General features: G+C 39.5%; 4 protein-coding genes across 4 annotated transcripts; 2 read left to right on the top strand and 2 right to left on the bottom strand.

Annotated features, from left to right (window-relative positions):
- Nucleotides 1-1,258: 1,258 nt before the first annotated feature.
- Nucleotides 1,259-2,761, top strand: SS1G_05877 (hypothetical protein; the record flags this gene model as incomplete). The annotated part of the gene is made up of 1 exon (XM_001592905.1): nucleotides 1,259-2,761. One exon carries the CDS (start codon nucleotides 1,259-1,261, stop codon nucleotides 2,759-2,761), a length of 1,503 nt encoding a protein of 500 aa, XP_001592955.1.
- A 1,099-nt stretch (nucleotides 2,762-3,860) lies between these two features.
- Nucleotides 3,861-5,288, bottom strand: SS1G_05876 (hypothetical protein; the record flags this gene model as incomplete). Its single annotated transcript, XM_001592904.1, has 1 exon — nucleotides 3,861-5,288. One exon carries the CDS (start codon nucleotides 5,286-5,288, stop codon nucleotides 3,861-3,863), a length of 1,428 nt encoding a protein of 475 aa, XP_001592954.1.
- Nucleotides 5,289-6,194: 906 nt separating this feature from the next.
- Nucleotides 6,195-8,388, bottom strand: SS1G_05875 (hypothetical protein; the record flags this gene model as incomplete). Its single annotated transcript, XM_001592903.1, has 5 exons — nucleotides 6,195-6,222; nucleotides 6,514-6,536; nucleotides 6,952-8,073; nucleotides 8,131-8,296; nucleotides 8,351-8,388. 5 exons carry the CDS (start codon nucleotides 8,386-8,388, stop codon nucleotides 6,195-6,197), a joined length of 1,377 nt encoding a protein of 458 aa, XP_001592953.1.
- Nucleotides 8,389-9,832: 1,444 nt separating this feature from the next.
- Nucleotides 9,833-12,630, top strand: SS1G_05874 (hypothetical protein; the record flags this gene model as incomplete). The annotated part of the gene is made up of 3 exons (XM_001592902.1): nucleotides 9,833-9,892; nucleotides 9,979-12,540; nucleotides 12,604-12,630. 3 exons carry the CDS (start codon nucleotides 9,833-9,835, stop codon nucleotides 12,628-12,630), a joined length of 2,649 nt encoding a protein of 882 aa, XP_001592952.1.
- Between the last annotated feature and the right edge of the window lie 5,233 nt (nucleotides 12,631-17,863).

The following is a 17,863-nucleotide window of genomic DNA, read 5'->3' as shown; positions in this document are numbered from 1 at the left end:
GTATGTACACTAGAAAGAATACATGCGGTATGCCACAAAAACTATTCTCAGATTCTTCACAACCATCACCCCATTATGCAATGAACTCGTTAAATAACATTGTTAATTCATGATCTGGAGATGCTCCCAGAAGAAATCCGGTTCTTCGGTTTCAGCTGCTTATTTACACTGGATTCCATCTAGGGGGCGACATATCCATCCATCTATCTATTCAATCATTTCAGATCTTGCCTGTCTTTAATTCAATATATAAACACAATTGTTACCCACATACTACACACTAATAATTCTCTCGGATCTTTTCTAAGTTGTCGTTATAGAAGGAAGGTATTATTGACAGAAACTGATGGCTCAAGTTCAAATGATGTATATGATCGATGAATCAATCTATAATTGCTGGTAATGAATGAACTGAAAACTAGTATATTTCCCTTTTGAAAGATATTCCATTCATGATATTGATGATATTTGATTCCTGTATTAAACACTTCTTAATTACAAACAAGTACTGTATTATCGCAAACATCGCAGATGGAAAATGAAGTTCTTAAGAAAAGGATTAGATAGATAAATCTAACACCCCCTTTTCAGACCATTTTTAATTTGAGTCACTTTTCCTCATCAAAAATGACGAAAATTAACATTATTATTTTTATGATTAAATTTTTTTATTTTTTTATGAAAATTTTGAAATCTTTTAATATATAAGTATATAAACAGAATTTCATTATTAGATAATTGATAGTATTTATTAATCATTGTTACGAGGTTTGCCGTCTAGATCACGTGGAAGTGCTCTAGGCTCTCGAAGTGGTTTATAACTAGGCGTCAAGCAGGGACTTAAGTAATGACAATGATGATATGCAATTCGTAACTAATAGTAGAGTATGCTAAATGATTAATCTTGAGCACGAAGCTCTATACAAAGGGAATCCATTTTGATTATATAGACCTTCGTGTCTATGGCTAGTCAGGACCGCCAGCGCTCCTCAGCGGTCCGTAACGTGACTTAAGGTCACGTTACCCCAAGTTAGTCATGTGACGCGGCGTTTGATGATAGCCGTCGTAACAATCATCTAGATATTCTCAAAAGAAGTTATAAGAGAGAAAGAAGAGAAAACCCATTAGGTTGATTTCTTTTTTTATTTATTATTTATATAACGTGGTTTATCATCGAGTGGCCCATATCATCGAGTGGCCCACTTTCACCTCAATTTACACCTGTCTCTTTCAACACGCGTTTTATCAACAACCTATAATGAATTCGAATAATCAAGAAGCTCGTATACTCCTTGCTATCGAAGTTATTCATAAAGATAAAAAATTAAGCATTCGAAAGGCTGCTATGCTCTATAATATTCCTCGTACGACTCTTCGACATAGAATGGAAGGTTTACCTCTTCGTACAGAAACTCGAGCGAATCGTTATAAGATTACAGAATTAGAAGAAGAGGTGATTGTTCAATATATACTCGATATGGATTTAAGAGGATTTCCACCTAAACTAAAGAATGTGGAAGATATAGCGAATGATATTCTCGAATCGAGGGGTGCGAAACGCGTTGGGAAGCTCTGGGCGCATCGATTCGTAAAGCGTCGAATCGAATTAAAGACGCGTTTTAGTCGTGTTTATGACTTTCAAAGAGCTCTCTGTGAGGATCCTAAGCTTCTTGAAGAGTGGTTTCGACTAGTTGCGAATATGCGAGCGAAATACGGCATTTTGGACGGAGATTTCTACAATTTCGACGAAACAGGCTTTATGATGGGGATTATATGTGCAGCAATGGTAGTAACTAGTGCTGAACGAAATGGCAGAAGCAAGACAGTACAGCCAGGCAATCGAGAATGGGCTACAGCAATAATATGCGGAAATGGAGAGGGTGAAACTATTCCCCCATTTCTAGTAGTTCAAGGACAAGTTCATCTCTCCAATTGGTACACCGAAACGAATCTTCCTGCGGAATGGGCTATTAAACCTACATCTAATGGGTGGACGAATAATGAGACGGGTTTAGAATGGTTGAAACACTTCGACAAGCATACTAAGAATCGAAGAAAGGGCAAATATCGAATGTTGATACTGGATGGGCATGAAAGCCACGAATCAGTAGCTTTTCAAGCATACTGCAAAGAGAACGATATTATATGTTTACGTTTACCATCGCATTCAAGTCATTTAACTCAACCACTTGATGTTGGCTGTTTTAGCAATCTAAAACGTTCATATGGTGGTCAAATTGATGGATTTATCAAGGCACATATCAATCATATTTCGAAGGTTGAATTCTTTATAGCTTTTAAAGCTGCATACGAGGAATCAATCACTTCTCAGAATATGAAATCAGGATTCCGAGGAACAGGTTTAATCCCATTTAATCCTGAAGCTGTACTCTCGAAATTAGATATTCGAATTCGCACACCTACCCCCCCCTCTTTCGACCTAGATCAATGGATCTCTCAAACCCCTCGCAACCCAACTGAAGCTCTTTCTCAATCAATATTAGTTAAATCTCGAATAACTCGTCATCAAGCAAGCTCTCCTATACCTATATTCGAGACTGTACTAGCTCTAGCTAAGGGTATAGAGAGATTAGCTCATGAAAACACACTTTTAAATACAGAGATTCGTATACTTCGGACAGCAAATGAAGCATTAAGCAAGCGTCGACGCGCGAAAAAAACCCAATTACGTCAAGGAGGAGTGCTCACTGGACAAGAGGCTCTTGATATATTATCTCAACAAGAGGTTGATATTGTGTGAACGAAGTGAATGACTTCAATTCAATTACTACTGTAATAAAGAACTAAGCGAACGCGAAAGAGACTAGCTCTTTTAGTAAGTCTATATAAGACTTACTACTTTCAATATGTAGCTAGCTCTTTAGACAGAATACAATTAGACATACAGGACCTACGTAATCCGTGGGTGCTACGTCTTCCGTATCCTTCTCGTACCAACAGATATTCAGATTCAACGCGATGAGCGTCAAAAAGGGGGGAATTCTAATGGGGAAGCATCTTCTAATCGATGTTGTAGTAAATGCGGAAAGACAGGACATAATGCAAGAACCTGTCAAAATAATGTAATAGATCCTAGATTATTAGATTCTTAATAGTTTCAATCAATTGATTCAATTGTTGTTGAATAATATGGGTTTGAAAGTGTAAATTGAGGTGAAAGTGGGCCACTCGATGATATGGGCCACTCGATGATAAACCACGTTACTCTTTATATAAATTATATAAACTATATAGATATCCTATCCTATCCGTCCTATCCTTCCTATCCTTCCTATCCTTCCTACTCATATTTACAAATCCACTATCCTCCCTATATCCAATTCAATCCTAATAAACACAACATACATACACATACATGTACACACAATAACCCTAAAATATAACTCTCACCCATCACCCAAACGCGCACCCATCCTCAACATCAAATAATAAACCTCATATACATCCCAGTATCCACATAATACGAGTAAGACAACTGTCTAGGAAGATATGATAAAGATGAAGAGGAAGAAACCTTGGATATCGATGAAGTTCTTTACTTCTTATTGATTCACCAGTTTGAATTCCTGATTTTGGTTATGGATTGTTGGGATGCGGATGAGGATGGTGTGTATAGCTAAGACGGAATTTTGGATATGGGGATTGGAGTCTGGGACTTTGAGGTTGGGGTCTGGGAATTTGAGGTTGGAGTCTGGATTATAGTTTGACGCAGTCAAAGGATTCCATTCGAAGTTCCCATAAATTCCCCAAACAAAAAACCTACAGCGCACGCACACCCTCTAAATCCCTCCAATCCCACTGAATTCTACTTCACCCCTCCCACCCCTCCCCTCCATAGCCTACCAATCCCTCTCCACCCTCCAAGCATCCAAAGCCACCAATCCCTGCGCCCTCAAATCACAATCTCTATGACCCCATTTCTCCGCAAAAACCCTCCTTCCATGTTCAATCCACAATTGAATAGCGCGTTCAAAGCCCTCTGAATCCCTATAATACGGATCATCGTGACCACCCATCTGTCTTCCCTGCCACGTATTCCTACCATTTTTATTCGCGGTTTTCGACCACCCCATGTGATCGAGGACATCTAGGAGTTTTTTCCATGATGCTTGGCCGATGGGTTCATCGATCCATTGTTTTTTATTTTTGTCCGAGAAGGGGTTTAGATTTGTGAGTCCTAGATCGCGGGGTTGATGTTTCGAATTCCCACTAGAAGCGGGATCGGGTAATGTCCTGGCTTGATGAGCGAGTTCTTCTTCTACAAAATTAGGATCGATAAATGAAGGATCCGAACCGTCTTTCTTCCGATATAAAACTTCCAGATCATCTAAACTACTAGCGACATCCCAGATGGCACCCGCAGCCCAATCTCTCATTTCGAATCCTTCCATGGCAAGTCGTTCATGCATATCGCAATCGGTACCGTAGAAAGGGATGAGGGTATCCCAACCTCCAACTTTTTGATATGATTCCGTATTAACGAGGGCGAGACGATCGTAGGAAAAGAATTCGAGGGCCCAAGGTTTTACAACTCCTGTTTCGGGGTTTGGAGCTGTGACATTGCGGAGAGCAGAGACGCAGTGATCGTATAGAGATTGGAAATTTGTAGGGGAAGGATTAAGATCATCTGGATGGGCATCTAACCATCGATCTTCGTATGAGAGGACGACGATATCCATGTGGCTCCAAAAATAAGCCGGCCATTTATTTTCAATAGCTGTCCATAAGAAATAATTTTGAACTTGGGCGAAGGTGAGTAGAGTAGGTGTTATGAGGATATTCACCCCAAGCATATTTAATCGGGTATGATTAAGGAAGAAGGGGTTTTGAAGAGATATTTGTCCATCTTTATTGGAATTCATAACACCTGTATTCTCAACCACATAAATATCCGACGGAGGCCATCCTGCTGTAATATAAGAAACAACGACTTGTTGAAGAAGACGCCAATTTCTCGTAAATCCAATGAGGAGAGGAGTTTTCTCAGGAACATGTGGATTGGGAGGTTGATTCCATTTTGGGATGGGAGGAAGATCTGAAGCTGAATGTGCATTCAATGCAAGAGGGAAATTATCGATGATAGGATGACTTTTCGCTGGCTTGGAGGGTTTGTATTTTGGATGCTTTGGTAGAGTTTCGATGGGCTCGGATGAAGCGAGAAATGTGAGTGATCTTAAATTATTCCGTAGATAGAAGCCAGTGAGGAGTATGGTAGAGGCTACAAATACACTAAGTAGCATATAGCGCTGGCGTAAAGTAACTGGCATGTTTGCAATTTAATCTACTCCAGAATTTGAATTCGAAAGGCAGATTATGCGAATAACTGGAATGTGAGAGATCGATAGAAACATATCAAGTAGGTAGGTAGGTACTACGAGTACGATTGTGAAGGATATCGATGATTACAAAAAGACATTTCATATGATATGAGATAAAAGCTTAAAGATTGCAAAACTATTTACAGGAGACATCTTTCTTATATTTGAAATTGGAGAGATGAGAGGAGTTATGTTCTTTTACTATATGTATGTACCTATGCATATAGTTTGAAAGAATAGGAACAAAGCCTTACGAATCCCACTAAGGAACGCGAAATGCAAATGCATCCTCCTGATGTCACAAATCGTTTGAATGCACTTTACACGCCTAGGACAAACGAACCGACTTACTAACGAGAAAGAATCTCTATTCGGTAATCCGGTAATGGAAATCCTTTCAATACCTCATCTAGATGTTCTGTTAGCGCTGATGGTTGTATGAGTAGGACCTAGATAGATAGATAGATAGGTAGCGATAAACCAGAACGACATAAATAACAACCCCTGCACGCTTGTGTATGTACCTACTAGGTACAGTACCTAGTTACTAGTATTTCGCCTACATCACATCTTTACGTATATTCCTGGCGGCACAGAGTAAAACTCTACGGACGTAGATCCAATATTACACCAGGATAGAAATACTGATACCTACCTACCTAGCCATCCTATCAGTACCTATATATATCACTATCTACCATCCCATTCCATCCCATTCTATCCCATCCCAAAAATAGCAACTATCTCGTACCTTCCTTCCTGTAGATAAGATCTTACAAATTCTGATACCTAAGGTTACCCCTTATAATAAGATTTTAGCCCATCACACTCACTCGTGTCTAATGCTCCATCTGATTAAATACTAGGTATTTGAGGCATCAGGCTGATCTCGCGCTGTTAGCTTACGGAGTACCTAGTATATTTATGCTGATTGAGATTTTTTTTGGAGATTGATTGATTTGTTGCTGAGTAGATCTAGAGGACATCAATTTCAAAAATATTATCATAGGTCGTAGTGCATATACGGGAGTATAATACCTCCCTACCTATCTACATAATCTTACATACAGATACCTACCTACAGTACATGTATACATACTTGAAATTTACCGACTACGAACTGACCATTCATAATTCATATCATACAAAGATATCATAGATATCATGCGCTTACCTCGTACAATCTATATCACTCCCCTACTAAACACAATGTCAGATACCCAGGTACTCCGTATGAATTACCCTGAACGGAGGATTCTACTTTTTCATTCACCTCATCCTTTCGGAACATCATTGTATTTAAGCAAAGATTCTCCTTTTTGAAGCCATTTATTCTTCATATTAAATGGAATTGTAATTGAGAGAAGCCGACACGGCTCCTCAATATACATATTTTAAGCATAAAGTTCGTGAAATATTCCTTCAATAGCCAAGTCGGAGCAAGGAATTTATTCTTCTGGTATGAGCGAACTCCATCAACTCCTGCTCCGATATCAAAGTACTCTCTTGATGATTCTCCTATTGATAACACATGCTTTACATGTGGTCATGATGCGAACACTCGAACAACCTGGTCTACACATCCTGTCGCAATAACACACCTGATGCTTACTTTTGCATCCTCTTTCTTCGTTGCCCCATTCCCATTCTTGATTGGAGTTCCTACTCCATTTTCACCATTCAGCAAAGGAGCATCCTTAATAACGCTTGGGGCCCATCTCATGCAACTGACGAAATGTCCATGCGCATCACTTATCGTCTTCACACACTTTCCTTCCTGAGCAAGATCCCAACACCTCAATGTTCTATCATCCGCTACACTTAGCAAGTATTTTCCGCCAGGATGGAAAACCAGAGCTCTAATCCAATTGTCATGGCCAATTAGTGTCTTAATCAATGTACCGCGAGCATCCCATATCCGAATACTTTTGTCTCGAGCTCCCGTAGCGATATATTCGGCAGAACTGCTGGCTGCAGGTGGTTTCTTTAATCCTGCCATTGCGGCGAGATGAGGGTAACTTGCCGGTGGTGCAAATACACAACATTCGATCGTATTCTCATGACCTAACAAAGTTGCCTTTGGTTCTCCTGATGAAGCATCCCAAATTCTTGCAGTCTGATCCACTCCAGCGGATAAAAGCCATCGACCATCATAAGAAGGTGCTACATCACGAACCCAATCCGCATGTCCTCGAACGGTTTTGACACAATATCCTGTAGAAACATCCCATATCCGTAAAGTTTTGTCTCGACTTGCTGATACTAAAAGGTTTCCTGATGAAGGTGATCCAGCTGCTCCACTAGGTATGAATCGAACGGCTGAAACGGAATGATCGTGTCCAGGCAATGTGCGGATGTTTTTATACTGATCGCTTGGGTCCCATAATTTGATGGTAAGATCACTGGAGCATGATGCCAGTAATGTTCCTCCTCTAGGGCCACCAAAATCAACGTCCAATACCGCTCTTGTGTGTCCTTTAACAGTGAGTTCCAGTTCTCCAAGCTCCCAATCCCAGATTTTGATCGTGCAATCCTCCGAACCTGATGCCAATGATGAAAATACTGGATGAAATGCAACACATGTAATTGCTTCCCGGTGCGATTGAAGATTATGCCTGGCTGGTGATTTTGGTAGCCAAGCTGTAGGATCGGTATTTCGGTTTGATAGAGACGTAGGGGTAGCATTGTCGATTTCACTCTGTAAAGCCGCGTTTCTCGATTCGAGATCCATTATCTATTTCCCCATCATCAGTAAAGAACTCTTGCTGAGCTTGGTATCACGCATCCCCACCTTCTTTTGTAACCGCACCACACTTGTCCATTTCTTCTCCAGCAAGCCTTCATATTTCTTGCTCGTGGCAGAATCGAAGCTTTCACCGATGTCAAGTTCTTCTCGTAACGTCGCGGCGCTGTGTAGAAGATTCGCTGAGTTAAGGTATGCTATCATAGACTTGTGCCTGCGGAGTAATATTAGCCATCTAGAGAATGTGATGAAGATAAGCTCAACTCACAGCTCCTCGGCCTGCCGCGACGTCAGAAGTTGGCTCATGTTGAATTATTGTATGCGATACATGAAGTTGAATGCGAAAATAATGTGAACTTCTTCCGAGGCGAAGCATGCGCCTGGCAAGCGAAATGTTAAAGTTCGTTTCTTGTCTCCGATATGTGATAATGATCTTTTTCTTTTTTCTTCTTTTTTTTTTCTGGTGTAGATATGTAATCTGTTGTGATTTTTATGCCTTTTAGCTTCTCGATTTACACGTCTGTACACGCTTTTGCACACGTCCTTCTCACGTACGGGTAAGGTTAAGGGTATGGGTAGGGACGACACTTTATTTATGCTTGGAAGCGCGGGGTGTCCACAACTTTTTGTTTTGACGATAGGCGGTAGGTAGGGCAGAAGTTCTTTCTTTACGGAGGACAACTGAATCACAATGAGTATATTCGATATAGTGGTAGATATATGGAGAACCTTCTTGAAGATTGATGATGAGACAATAGGTATACGAGTGTAGGTATTGTGCATTAATCTGTCAAGTCTTAGATTTATGATGTTTTTGATATCATTAGAACGATAACGGGTTGATGGAATATTTTGGAAGTATTTTTTGTGTTCCTTATTTACTAGGTAACCTTAGGTATAATTAGGTATTATTAGTATGTTGACATCCATTCACAGTAATTTCTAAACGCGTTTTACCTACTTTTAGTATTTATTACTTACTTGCTTACCTACCTATCTACCGAGTAGCTTTTTAGTAGATATTATATGCCTCTTTTCACCCTGACTGGCTGACACATCATGAAGAGTGATTGCACTAACCAATCCAGTACCAATCTGCAGGGGTTGATCGAAATCGCGGTCGTTACGGTCGTTACGGTGACAGGACTGCCCTTTCTTAAATTTGGCGGAAAGTCAACAACACAACACAACGCATCAATTATCAATTATCAATTATCATTTGATCATTTTGATCATTTTGATCATTCCGGTTGCTTGAGCCACAAATTAAACAATAGTACCACCATTGTACCGTACTTTGATTTGATTTATAAATTCAAAATCCATGGGTAGAATTTACTATTTACTGCTTTGATATATCACAAGAGAACTTTTTTATCAAGATCAAGAACTCCCTTACATTCACATTGAGAATTCTATAATATCCCACTCTGATCATATCATTCAATAAAAAATCCCCAAAATACTTCCTCTTCCTCCTTTGAAATTTTACCCCACGACCATAAACTTCTTCTCATTTTTGCGCACAACTTCAATTTGGTAGGTACTCTCCTTTGCTCTTTCCTATATGCCATAATGATGGACTCCCACAATATGCGACGCATTCAATTTACTTCTCCATTGTATACTTGGGAATGGAGAAGCATTCCAAGCCCCTCCATTGTCGATGTCTTTACCAAAGCTAAAGCTAACCAAACGGATAGCCACTGGAAAGTTATCGCAGACCCCTTCAAAATTTACAGCAGCCAAGATGGCAGAGCAAGAAGAAGATTTCAGTTCCTTACCCCTCCCAGATAGATTTCAGCACAAGGTATTATCGCCCCGACTCTCCCGTTTGCGCCATCCATCCTGTTCAACTGGTTACACGCGTAGACTAATATTTATACCTGATGATAGATATGGAAAGTTAGGAAAGCAGCATATGAAGACGCAGCAAAGCAATTCGAAATCACACCAGATGAAAATGACCCAGTCTTTAGGCCATTCCTCAACGATCCGGGATTATGGAAGGGAGCGGTGGCAGATTCGAATGTTGCGGCACAACAAGATGGTATCGCGGCATTATGCGCCTTCCTCAAATTCGGTGGACGTGAGCATTGTACCAGAACACGAAGTCATACATTAAATTCCTTGGTTGAGAAGGGTTTGAGTTCAACAAGAGCTGCTACCAAAGCATCTTCTCTTGAAGCTCTGTTATTATATGTCGAATTGGACGTAGCTGCTCCTGTTATTGAAGAACTTCTTCCCGCAATATCGCATAAACAACCAAAAGTCGTTGCAGCAACAGTGGCCGCATTAACGGAGATATATCACAACTATGGATGTAAGACAGTGGATCCTAAACCAGTTCTCAAAATTCTTCCAAAGCCGTTCAGTCATGCAGATAAAAATGTACGTGCGGAAGCTACAAAATTGGCTGCCGAGTTCTATAGATGGTTGCGAGAAGCCATGAAACCAATGTTTTGGGGAGACCTCAAGCCAACGCAACAAGCGGATATGGAAGCTCAATTCGAAAAAATCAAAGGGGAATCAGCACCGAAACAGGAACGATTTCTCAGATCACAACAAGCAGCAATGGCTAGTGCGCCTCCCCCAGGCGAAGGTGGTGCACAAGAGGAGGATGAATTGGAAGCTGAAGCAGTCGAAGTTGATGTATTTGACTTGGCTGAACCGCAAGATGTGTTATCCAAGGTCCCTGCAAATTTCCATGAACAATTGGCCTCGTCGAAATGGAAAGAACGAAAGGAAGCGCTAGAGGCTCTATACACCTGCCTCAATGTTCCCAGAATCAAGGAAGCCGATCATGGTTTAATAGTTCACGGTCTCGCAAAGTGTATGAAGGACGCCAATATTGCAGTGGTCACCCAAGCTGCACAGTGTGTTGAAGTTTTGGCTCAAGGTCTACGAAAGGGATTTACCAAATACAGATCCGTTATTCAGAGCCCGATCATGGAAAGATTGAAGGAGAAGAAGGCATCCGTCTCCGATGCCCTCGGCGCAGCACTAGATCAGGTATTTGCAGCAACTAGTTTGACAGAATGCTTGGAGGAAACTTTAGAGTTCTTGAAACATAAGAATCCTCAAGTCAAAGAGGGAACTGTCAAGTTTTTGATTAGGTCGCTTAGGACAACTCGAGAAGCTCCTTCGAAAGCAGAGGTTGGCCAGATTTCAGAAGCTGCAAAGAAGTTACTTGCTGAATCGAGTGAGGTATTGAGATCTAGTGGAGCTGAAGTCTTAGGTACAGTCATGAAAATTATGGGAGAGCGTGCAATGGGACCACATCTTGAAGGACTTGATGATATTCGGAAAACAAAGATCAAAGAATTTTTCGATACTGCGGAAGTCAAGGCAAAGGATAAGCCTAAGCCTCCACCGGCTCCTGTAGCACCTAAAGCCGCTCCGGCGGCCGCACCAAAGAAGATGGTAAAGAAAGTAGCCGCAAAGAAACCACCTCCGGCCCCAAGTGTATATGCCCAACAGCCTCCGTTAGAGCCCCAGCCAACAGCAAAAAGTGCCGCTGGATTGAAGAAGCCGTCTGGTCTTGGATTGAAACCACCTGGAAAAAAAGTAGTACCCCCAGCACTTGCGTCGCCCAAACGCGCTATCCCGTCACCAGCTCCGGCGGAAGAAGAGGCTCCACCTCCACCTCGTGTGGGCCTAGGCCGTGGCTTGGCTGGTCGATCGTTAGCAAAAGCACCTGCCGCTAATGCAGCTCCTCGTATGTCCTCGATGTCACCTCCACCCAATACCGGTTTGACTGCTCAGGAAAGAGCCGAGCTGGAAGAATTGCGACTGGACAAAGATCGATTATTACGCCAAGCTGATGAATTACGCCAAGAACGTTCACGACTCAATTCAGAAATTCAAGAATTGAAGAATCAAAATGCACAGCTAATTGAGGATCACACACGAGACGTTTTATCTATCAAAGCAAAGGAAACCCAACTTGTTCGCTCTAGAGCAGATGCCGAAACAGCGGAAGCAATGTGTGCGCAGTTGAGGAGGGAGCAGAACAGGTTAAAGCATGCTTTATCAGCCGCTGAAAGAGCTAACAGTCATAGCCCATCGAGAGGATACTCAAGCCCTGGACGTGATGGTGCCCATGATGAAGTTGGAATATATCGTGATTCTATGTATGGTGCTCCTTTAGATGGGGGGCGCCAAGATTATAGAAGCCGCCCTCGCATGTCTATAGCATCATCAATTGGAGAAGAGAAAGAAAATGGGGCTGGCGCTTATGGCCGTAACATGTTAAGTCCTGATTTGGAACCTACGAGTAATGGAAGATCAAGTGCTGCCAGTGGTAGTGGCAGGGCTAGTCCAGCACCACTTTCTTACACAAGTGACCGCATGTCCAGAGCTGGTGGTGCTGTTAGTGGCAATGGAACAGGAGTGGAGAGCTGGAAGAGGGCTGCCGAGGTCACAAGTGCTTTGAAAGCAAAAATTGAGCTAATGAAGGTAAGATCTTCAAATATGTGCTTACGTTCCGTTTCCAATGTACTGATTACATATTTTTCGCAGGCACGACAAAACATATCAAAACATTAAGAATATATAAATCATATATTTAATCAGCCAAGGATAAGGAAAGGCATTGAGATGGTTGGGCAGATGGCGAAAAGGAAAGGAAAGGAAAGGCTTATTTGGCATTGATCAAACGGTGTTCATGGTCGTGCTTGGTATTTTCTTATGGTTGGGGTGGCATCCTCTGTCTTGGTGCATGTAAGGGGTTTTATTTGTCGCCGTAGAAGAGGCGAGGCGAATGCGAGAATGAGGCGAAACGAGATTATGCTCACATGCTGTGTTCTGTATGCATGATCGTGGCTGGCTATGATTGTACTATATTGTACTTTACTCTGTACGAAGCGCATCGCATCTGTTTGAGGAGAAGTCATGTGCGTAAATATACGTACGTATTTTTAAGTCATGGATGGATGTTACGCATCTTATATTCCTTGGTTGCTTACATGCTTGCTGCGTAGTGATTTTTGCGTCTTTCTTTCAATGATATGATATCACTAGTACCACAGAATGAAAAAAAATCACTTCTCTTTTTGTAAAAGAGTATTTATTGATTGATAAACAGGATATTGTAAATTTTGTGATTGAACCTTGAGTTAATACTTACACATGAAAGAATGCCCTGGGATTTTTGGTAGTTGTGGGTGGGTGGGTTGTTGGATGTTGTGTTACGCTTCGTATTACATGGCTTGGGGTTGATGATGTATGTGTATGTATGTGTATGCATGTGTGTGTGTATCGGTATGGATTATTCAAGGGTTTGTTCGCTTTGGTTTGGGTTGTGTGTGGTTTTTGTAGGTTTGAAGGGTTTGGAGTGGATGGGATAGGAGAATTAGATTTTATATTCTTTTTATAATAGTTTTTATATATATTGTATATATATTAGAATTAGATAATATCTAGGTGTATAAAATTATAAGATAAATAATATATTATATTAAATATAAGTATAATATTTTTATTTTTTATATAAAATAAACTTTATATAATAAAATATAAAAGATATAAAAGATATATGTGACGCCTCACACCTTCGGGTCACGTGGCATGCCCCGTTTGTATTTAATCACAGGAAAACTCTCTACTCTTGTTTTCCTTTTTCTTTTCTCTTTAGTTTAATATTTTCTAATACAAGATACTTTACTCAGTATTCTTGAGTGTGACAATATAAAAGATATAAAAGATATAAAATTTTATTTAAAAATATTAAATATTTTTTTATAAAAAAAAAATTAAAAAAAAAATTAAAATTTAATCTAAAATAATCAATCCTCAATTATATCAAGTAAAAAAAACTATAAAACTCCCCCCTTCCCCCAAAAGCCTTTCTCAAAACATCAAAATCACACTAATCTCTCAATAGAAATAAATCAACATCAACATCCTCATCCTCATCCTCCTCCAGAAAATAAAATCCTAGTAAAGTAACTAACTAACTAACTAACTAACCGATGGGTGACCATAAGAGCTGATCGATATACAAAACGTCACATCGCATCACAGTGCAGTGCATCGCATTAAATAGCAGCACATTATACAACGGTTGGACATGATATTGGTAGGGTTTAGGGCGAAGAATGTTAAAGCTTGGGGTCAGCAGAATTGAATATGTGAATTTTTGAATACTGACTGGTTGGCATATGACATATGGTAAGTTTTTGGCTGTTTGAGTAGGGTCGTATGTCAGGGTGAGATTGAGATGCGGCACGGGTATTTGGAGATTTTAACGTTAACGGTGTTGGATTGGGGGTTTGTTTGGCTGCATTAGATTGGGGCTTTTTTTGCCGTGTTGGATGGATGGATGGTTGGTTGGTTGGATACATTTGATGTTAAAGAAATTCAAAGTGGAAGAGAGCTTCTTGAAGATTGGAGGGTTGGAGGGTGAGATGGATGGAGTTACCTGTTTAGATGATGCTGGATATCAATATCGGTATGGTTTGTTGACTAACCCTATTTATTGTGAACGAATGAATGAAGAATAGATGAAGGAATAAAAGGGTCAATTATATGTATGTCAGATTCTATATACATATATCTTCACCCGCCACCGAAACATCCCCATGATAACAATACAATTCGCATGATAGGTAATTGGTATCCTAATATACATACATACATATCTGCAATATCACTATCTGATACAGCGATAATCATAAAGAGGTATTAGATCCGCGAATACCTGGGAATAGCTATAGCAACATGGAATTCAAAGTCGTTGAATGCGTCACAAGAGTTTGGTACCGAATGTACATATGTATGACTACCTAGCTGGCAATGGGATGATAGACGTTGCATATTTAGGGTGGTATTGAGAGGAAGGGTTTTCTTTTGGTTGGGTAGCTAAATGGGGGGTAGGTATATCCTTGTTTATTGTTTATTTACTCTATGCTTATGAGTAGACGAGTGAGATGGGGTTATTATTGTATCCTGTATATAATATATACATACATATGTATATATGTACGTACTGCTCAGAAAGGAGAAAGAGAAATGGGCTGAGAATTTGGGCAGCTTCACTGCACTTCTTTATTCAGCAAAATTGATTAGGTAGGTGAGCGTGTGACCTGATTTTAGATAGTGCACTTCCATCCGTATTTTTGTATTTGTTATTAATGGATTGATTGTGTAGAGGTAAGAATATCATCAATATTAGCTTTAATGGTTGAAAGGATGAATAGGGTAGGTGGGGTATGGGGGTTGTACGAATGATATTCCTAGTATATCTTTCGTATATCTATGAATGAGCTGGCGTAGCTGGTGTAGCTGGTGTGGTTGACTAGTATCTAGTAAGAGGATGATATCAGTCTGAGTTGAATTTGATAATTAGATGAATGGACAATCAGTGAGAGGATTTATACAGGTAGTATTAGCTTACCATCTATAATATAGTTATTAAGCTCGGAACGAAACAAAAGAGGGGAGGAAATGTCTAACGAGGTATTCTAACGAAATTGAGAAATCAAGGCTATTTCATCAATAACTAAAAGTAATAAATAACACAGAAAATATACATATTATATTATATTACTTTCAATACAACAATATTATCTTTAATATTTTTCCAAGATCATCACACTAATATACCGATATATTAATATATCTACAAAATATATATATATAAACCTACCGTTACAGTATGCAGGAACCATATGATCAGATACAGCCCGATAAAAAGAAGAGATTTGTAAAATTTGACCATCTATTTATCTCTATGCCGAATAATCATATGTACATGTAAGACTTTGCCGCAGCGAGTGAAAATCCAGTAAAATTATTCAAGATAATATAATAACACCATTAGTGCAGCGATATATTAGGGATCATCATGTTTCTTCTCCGAGTCACCAGGTTTCGGAAGGCAAAACCGTTACTTACGGCCTTGATGGGCTGAAAGGAGATGAATGTCATTGTATATGTATATGTATATGTATATGTTGTGAATAGACGGGATCGGGCTGGCTGTGATTATCCGATTTCCCTGATACCTATTGTAAGATTATTTTGGACCCTCGAGTTTGTTTGCGCTGATAGCTGATAATCTTACTACAGTATACTCTGTACGCGTTCTCATTCTGGGAATGGAGATCGGTAGAAGCGTCTCCGAGGTTTTATGGGGATCTTCATGCTGTACTCTGTACTCATGATCATGATCAACAGCAGTGTAGATATGTTGTGATTGATATATTCAATTGTACGGAGTATGCAAAGCGATGCGACGAGGGAGGGAGGTTGCCGCTAATTTTTTTCCCTGATCTCTTTTCCTACGAGTAGCTAGCACCTAATTCGAGTTTAACCTACCTACCTAGTAATTACTCTTATTACCTTTCTTTCATTAAATAAACAAACCGACAGAATCCAGAAAATCAACAAATGCAACACCGGCTGATGAATTACTAGTAAAGTCTTAACCATACCTATGCCAAGACATCTCCTTACCATCTTGCCCAGATCCCTCATTTTCTTGTATTTTTTTTCCCTCGTCTTTGCAGAATATCTGGATTTTCTTTTCATTGATTCATTCTTTTCATTGATTCATTCTTTTCATTTATTCATCTAATCTTTCAAAGGCACACCAGCACCAGCACCCAGAAAAAAATAGAAATAAAAATAAAATAAAATAAAATAAAATAAAATAAAATAAAAATAAAAATAAAAATAAAAATAAAAATAAAAATAAAAATAAAAATAAAAATAAAAATAAAAATAAAAATAAAAATAAAAATAAAAATAAAAATAAAAATAAAAATAAAAATAAAAATAAAAATAAAAATAAAAATAAAAATAAAAATAAAAATAAAAATAAAAATAAAAATAAAAATAAAAATAAAAAACCTATCGAAACACCACACCACACCACTCAATCCTCGATATCTAAGCTAGGTACCCTTGCACAACCCAACATATCTCGTACCATGAAAAGGAAAATATCTATCATCTCTCAAAATCTCCCATCTCACTCATCTACCAAAATCCCCATCTCCCGAGTCCGCAAATCCCCGTGTGGTGCTAGGAACTGGATTAGTTTCCCGTCAGCCACCATACTTCTAGTCTTTTGTTGTTTGTTTCCTTTTCTTATTTGTTTATTTATTTCTTGTCTTTCCAGTCAATCATTTACATCCCGACGGGAAATGTGCATTTGTTTTCTCTTTTATTTTTTTACACACACATATATATATATATATCTACAGCATTGATTTCTTGGTACTTGCCATTGCAGCTGCAGCCGTTTTTTTTGATTCTTGTCTCGTCTTGTTTTGTCTCGGACGGGACGGGACGGAAAAGAAAGGAATGCTTGCGATAGGAGGAAGGGAAGTTTGCAATATAATATATTCCGCGCAAGAACTAGTATAGTATGATGTATATGTCTTGGGATATTGATTTGACATGTATCGGTTTAATTTCTGGAAAACATTGCTTACCTCCGACGCCGTTGGGATACTCGATTAGCTTACTCCGTATACTTACAACTTCCTTGTCATTTCTATCCTTCTATCCCTGATATTCTTCATTAGATGTAGATAGAGTACCTACCGAGCCTTGTCTCGTAGTGTGAAGATTTCTCGGGTCCGTTGAAGATGTGGTGATATGAGGTGATTTGACAGTGAGTTGCCTAATAGGGTCAATCTTTAGCAAAATAAGCCATGTTCAGATATTCATCCTTCTCATGGATTCTCATCCTTTTCCCGACAATGATTGAACGACAGCTGGCTGCAGTAGGCAAGTCCACCCCACCAAACCCCACGACCGTTGAAAGGTTAAC

The sequence above is a fragment of the Sclerotinia sclerotiorum genome, genomic scaffold (assembly GCF_000146945.2).
Source record: "Sclerotinia sclerotiorum 1980 UF-70 scaffold_7 genomic scaffold, whole genome shotgun sequence".
Classification (NCBI taxonomy): domain Eukaryota; kingdom Fungi; phylum Ascomycota; class Leotiomycetes; order Helotiales; family Sclerotiniaceae; genus Sclerotinia; species Sclerotinia sclerotiorum.
This window is presented reverse-complemented; position numbering and strand designations above follow the sequence as displayed.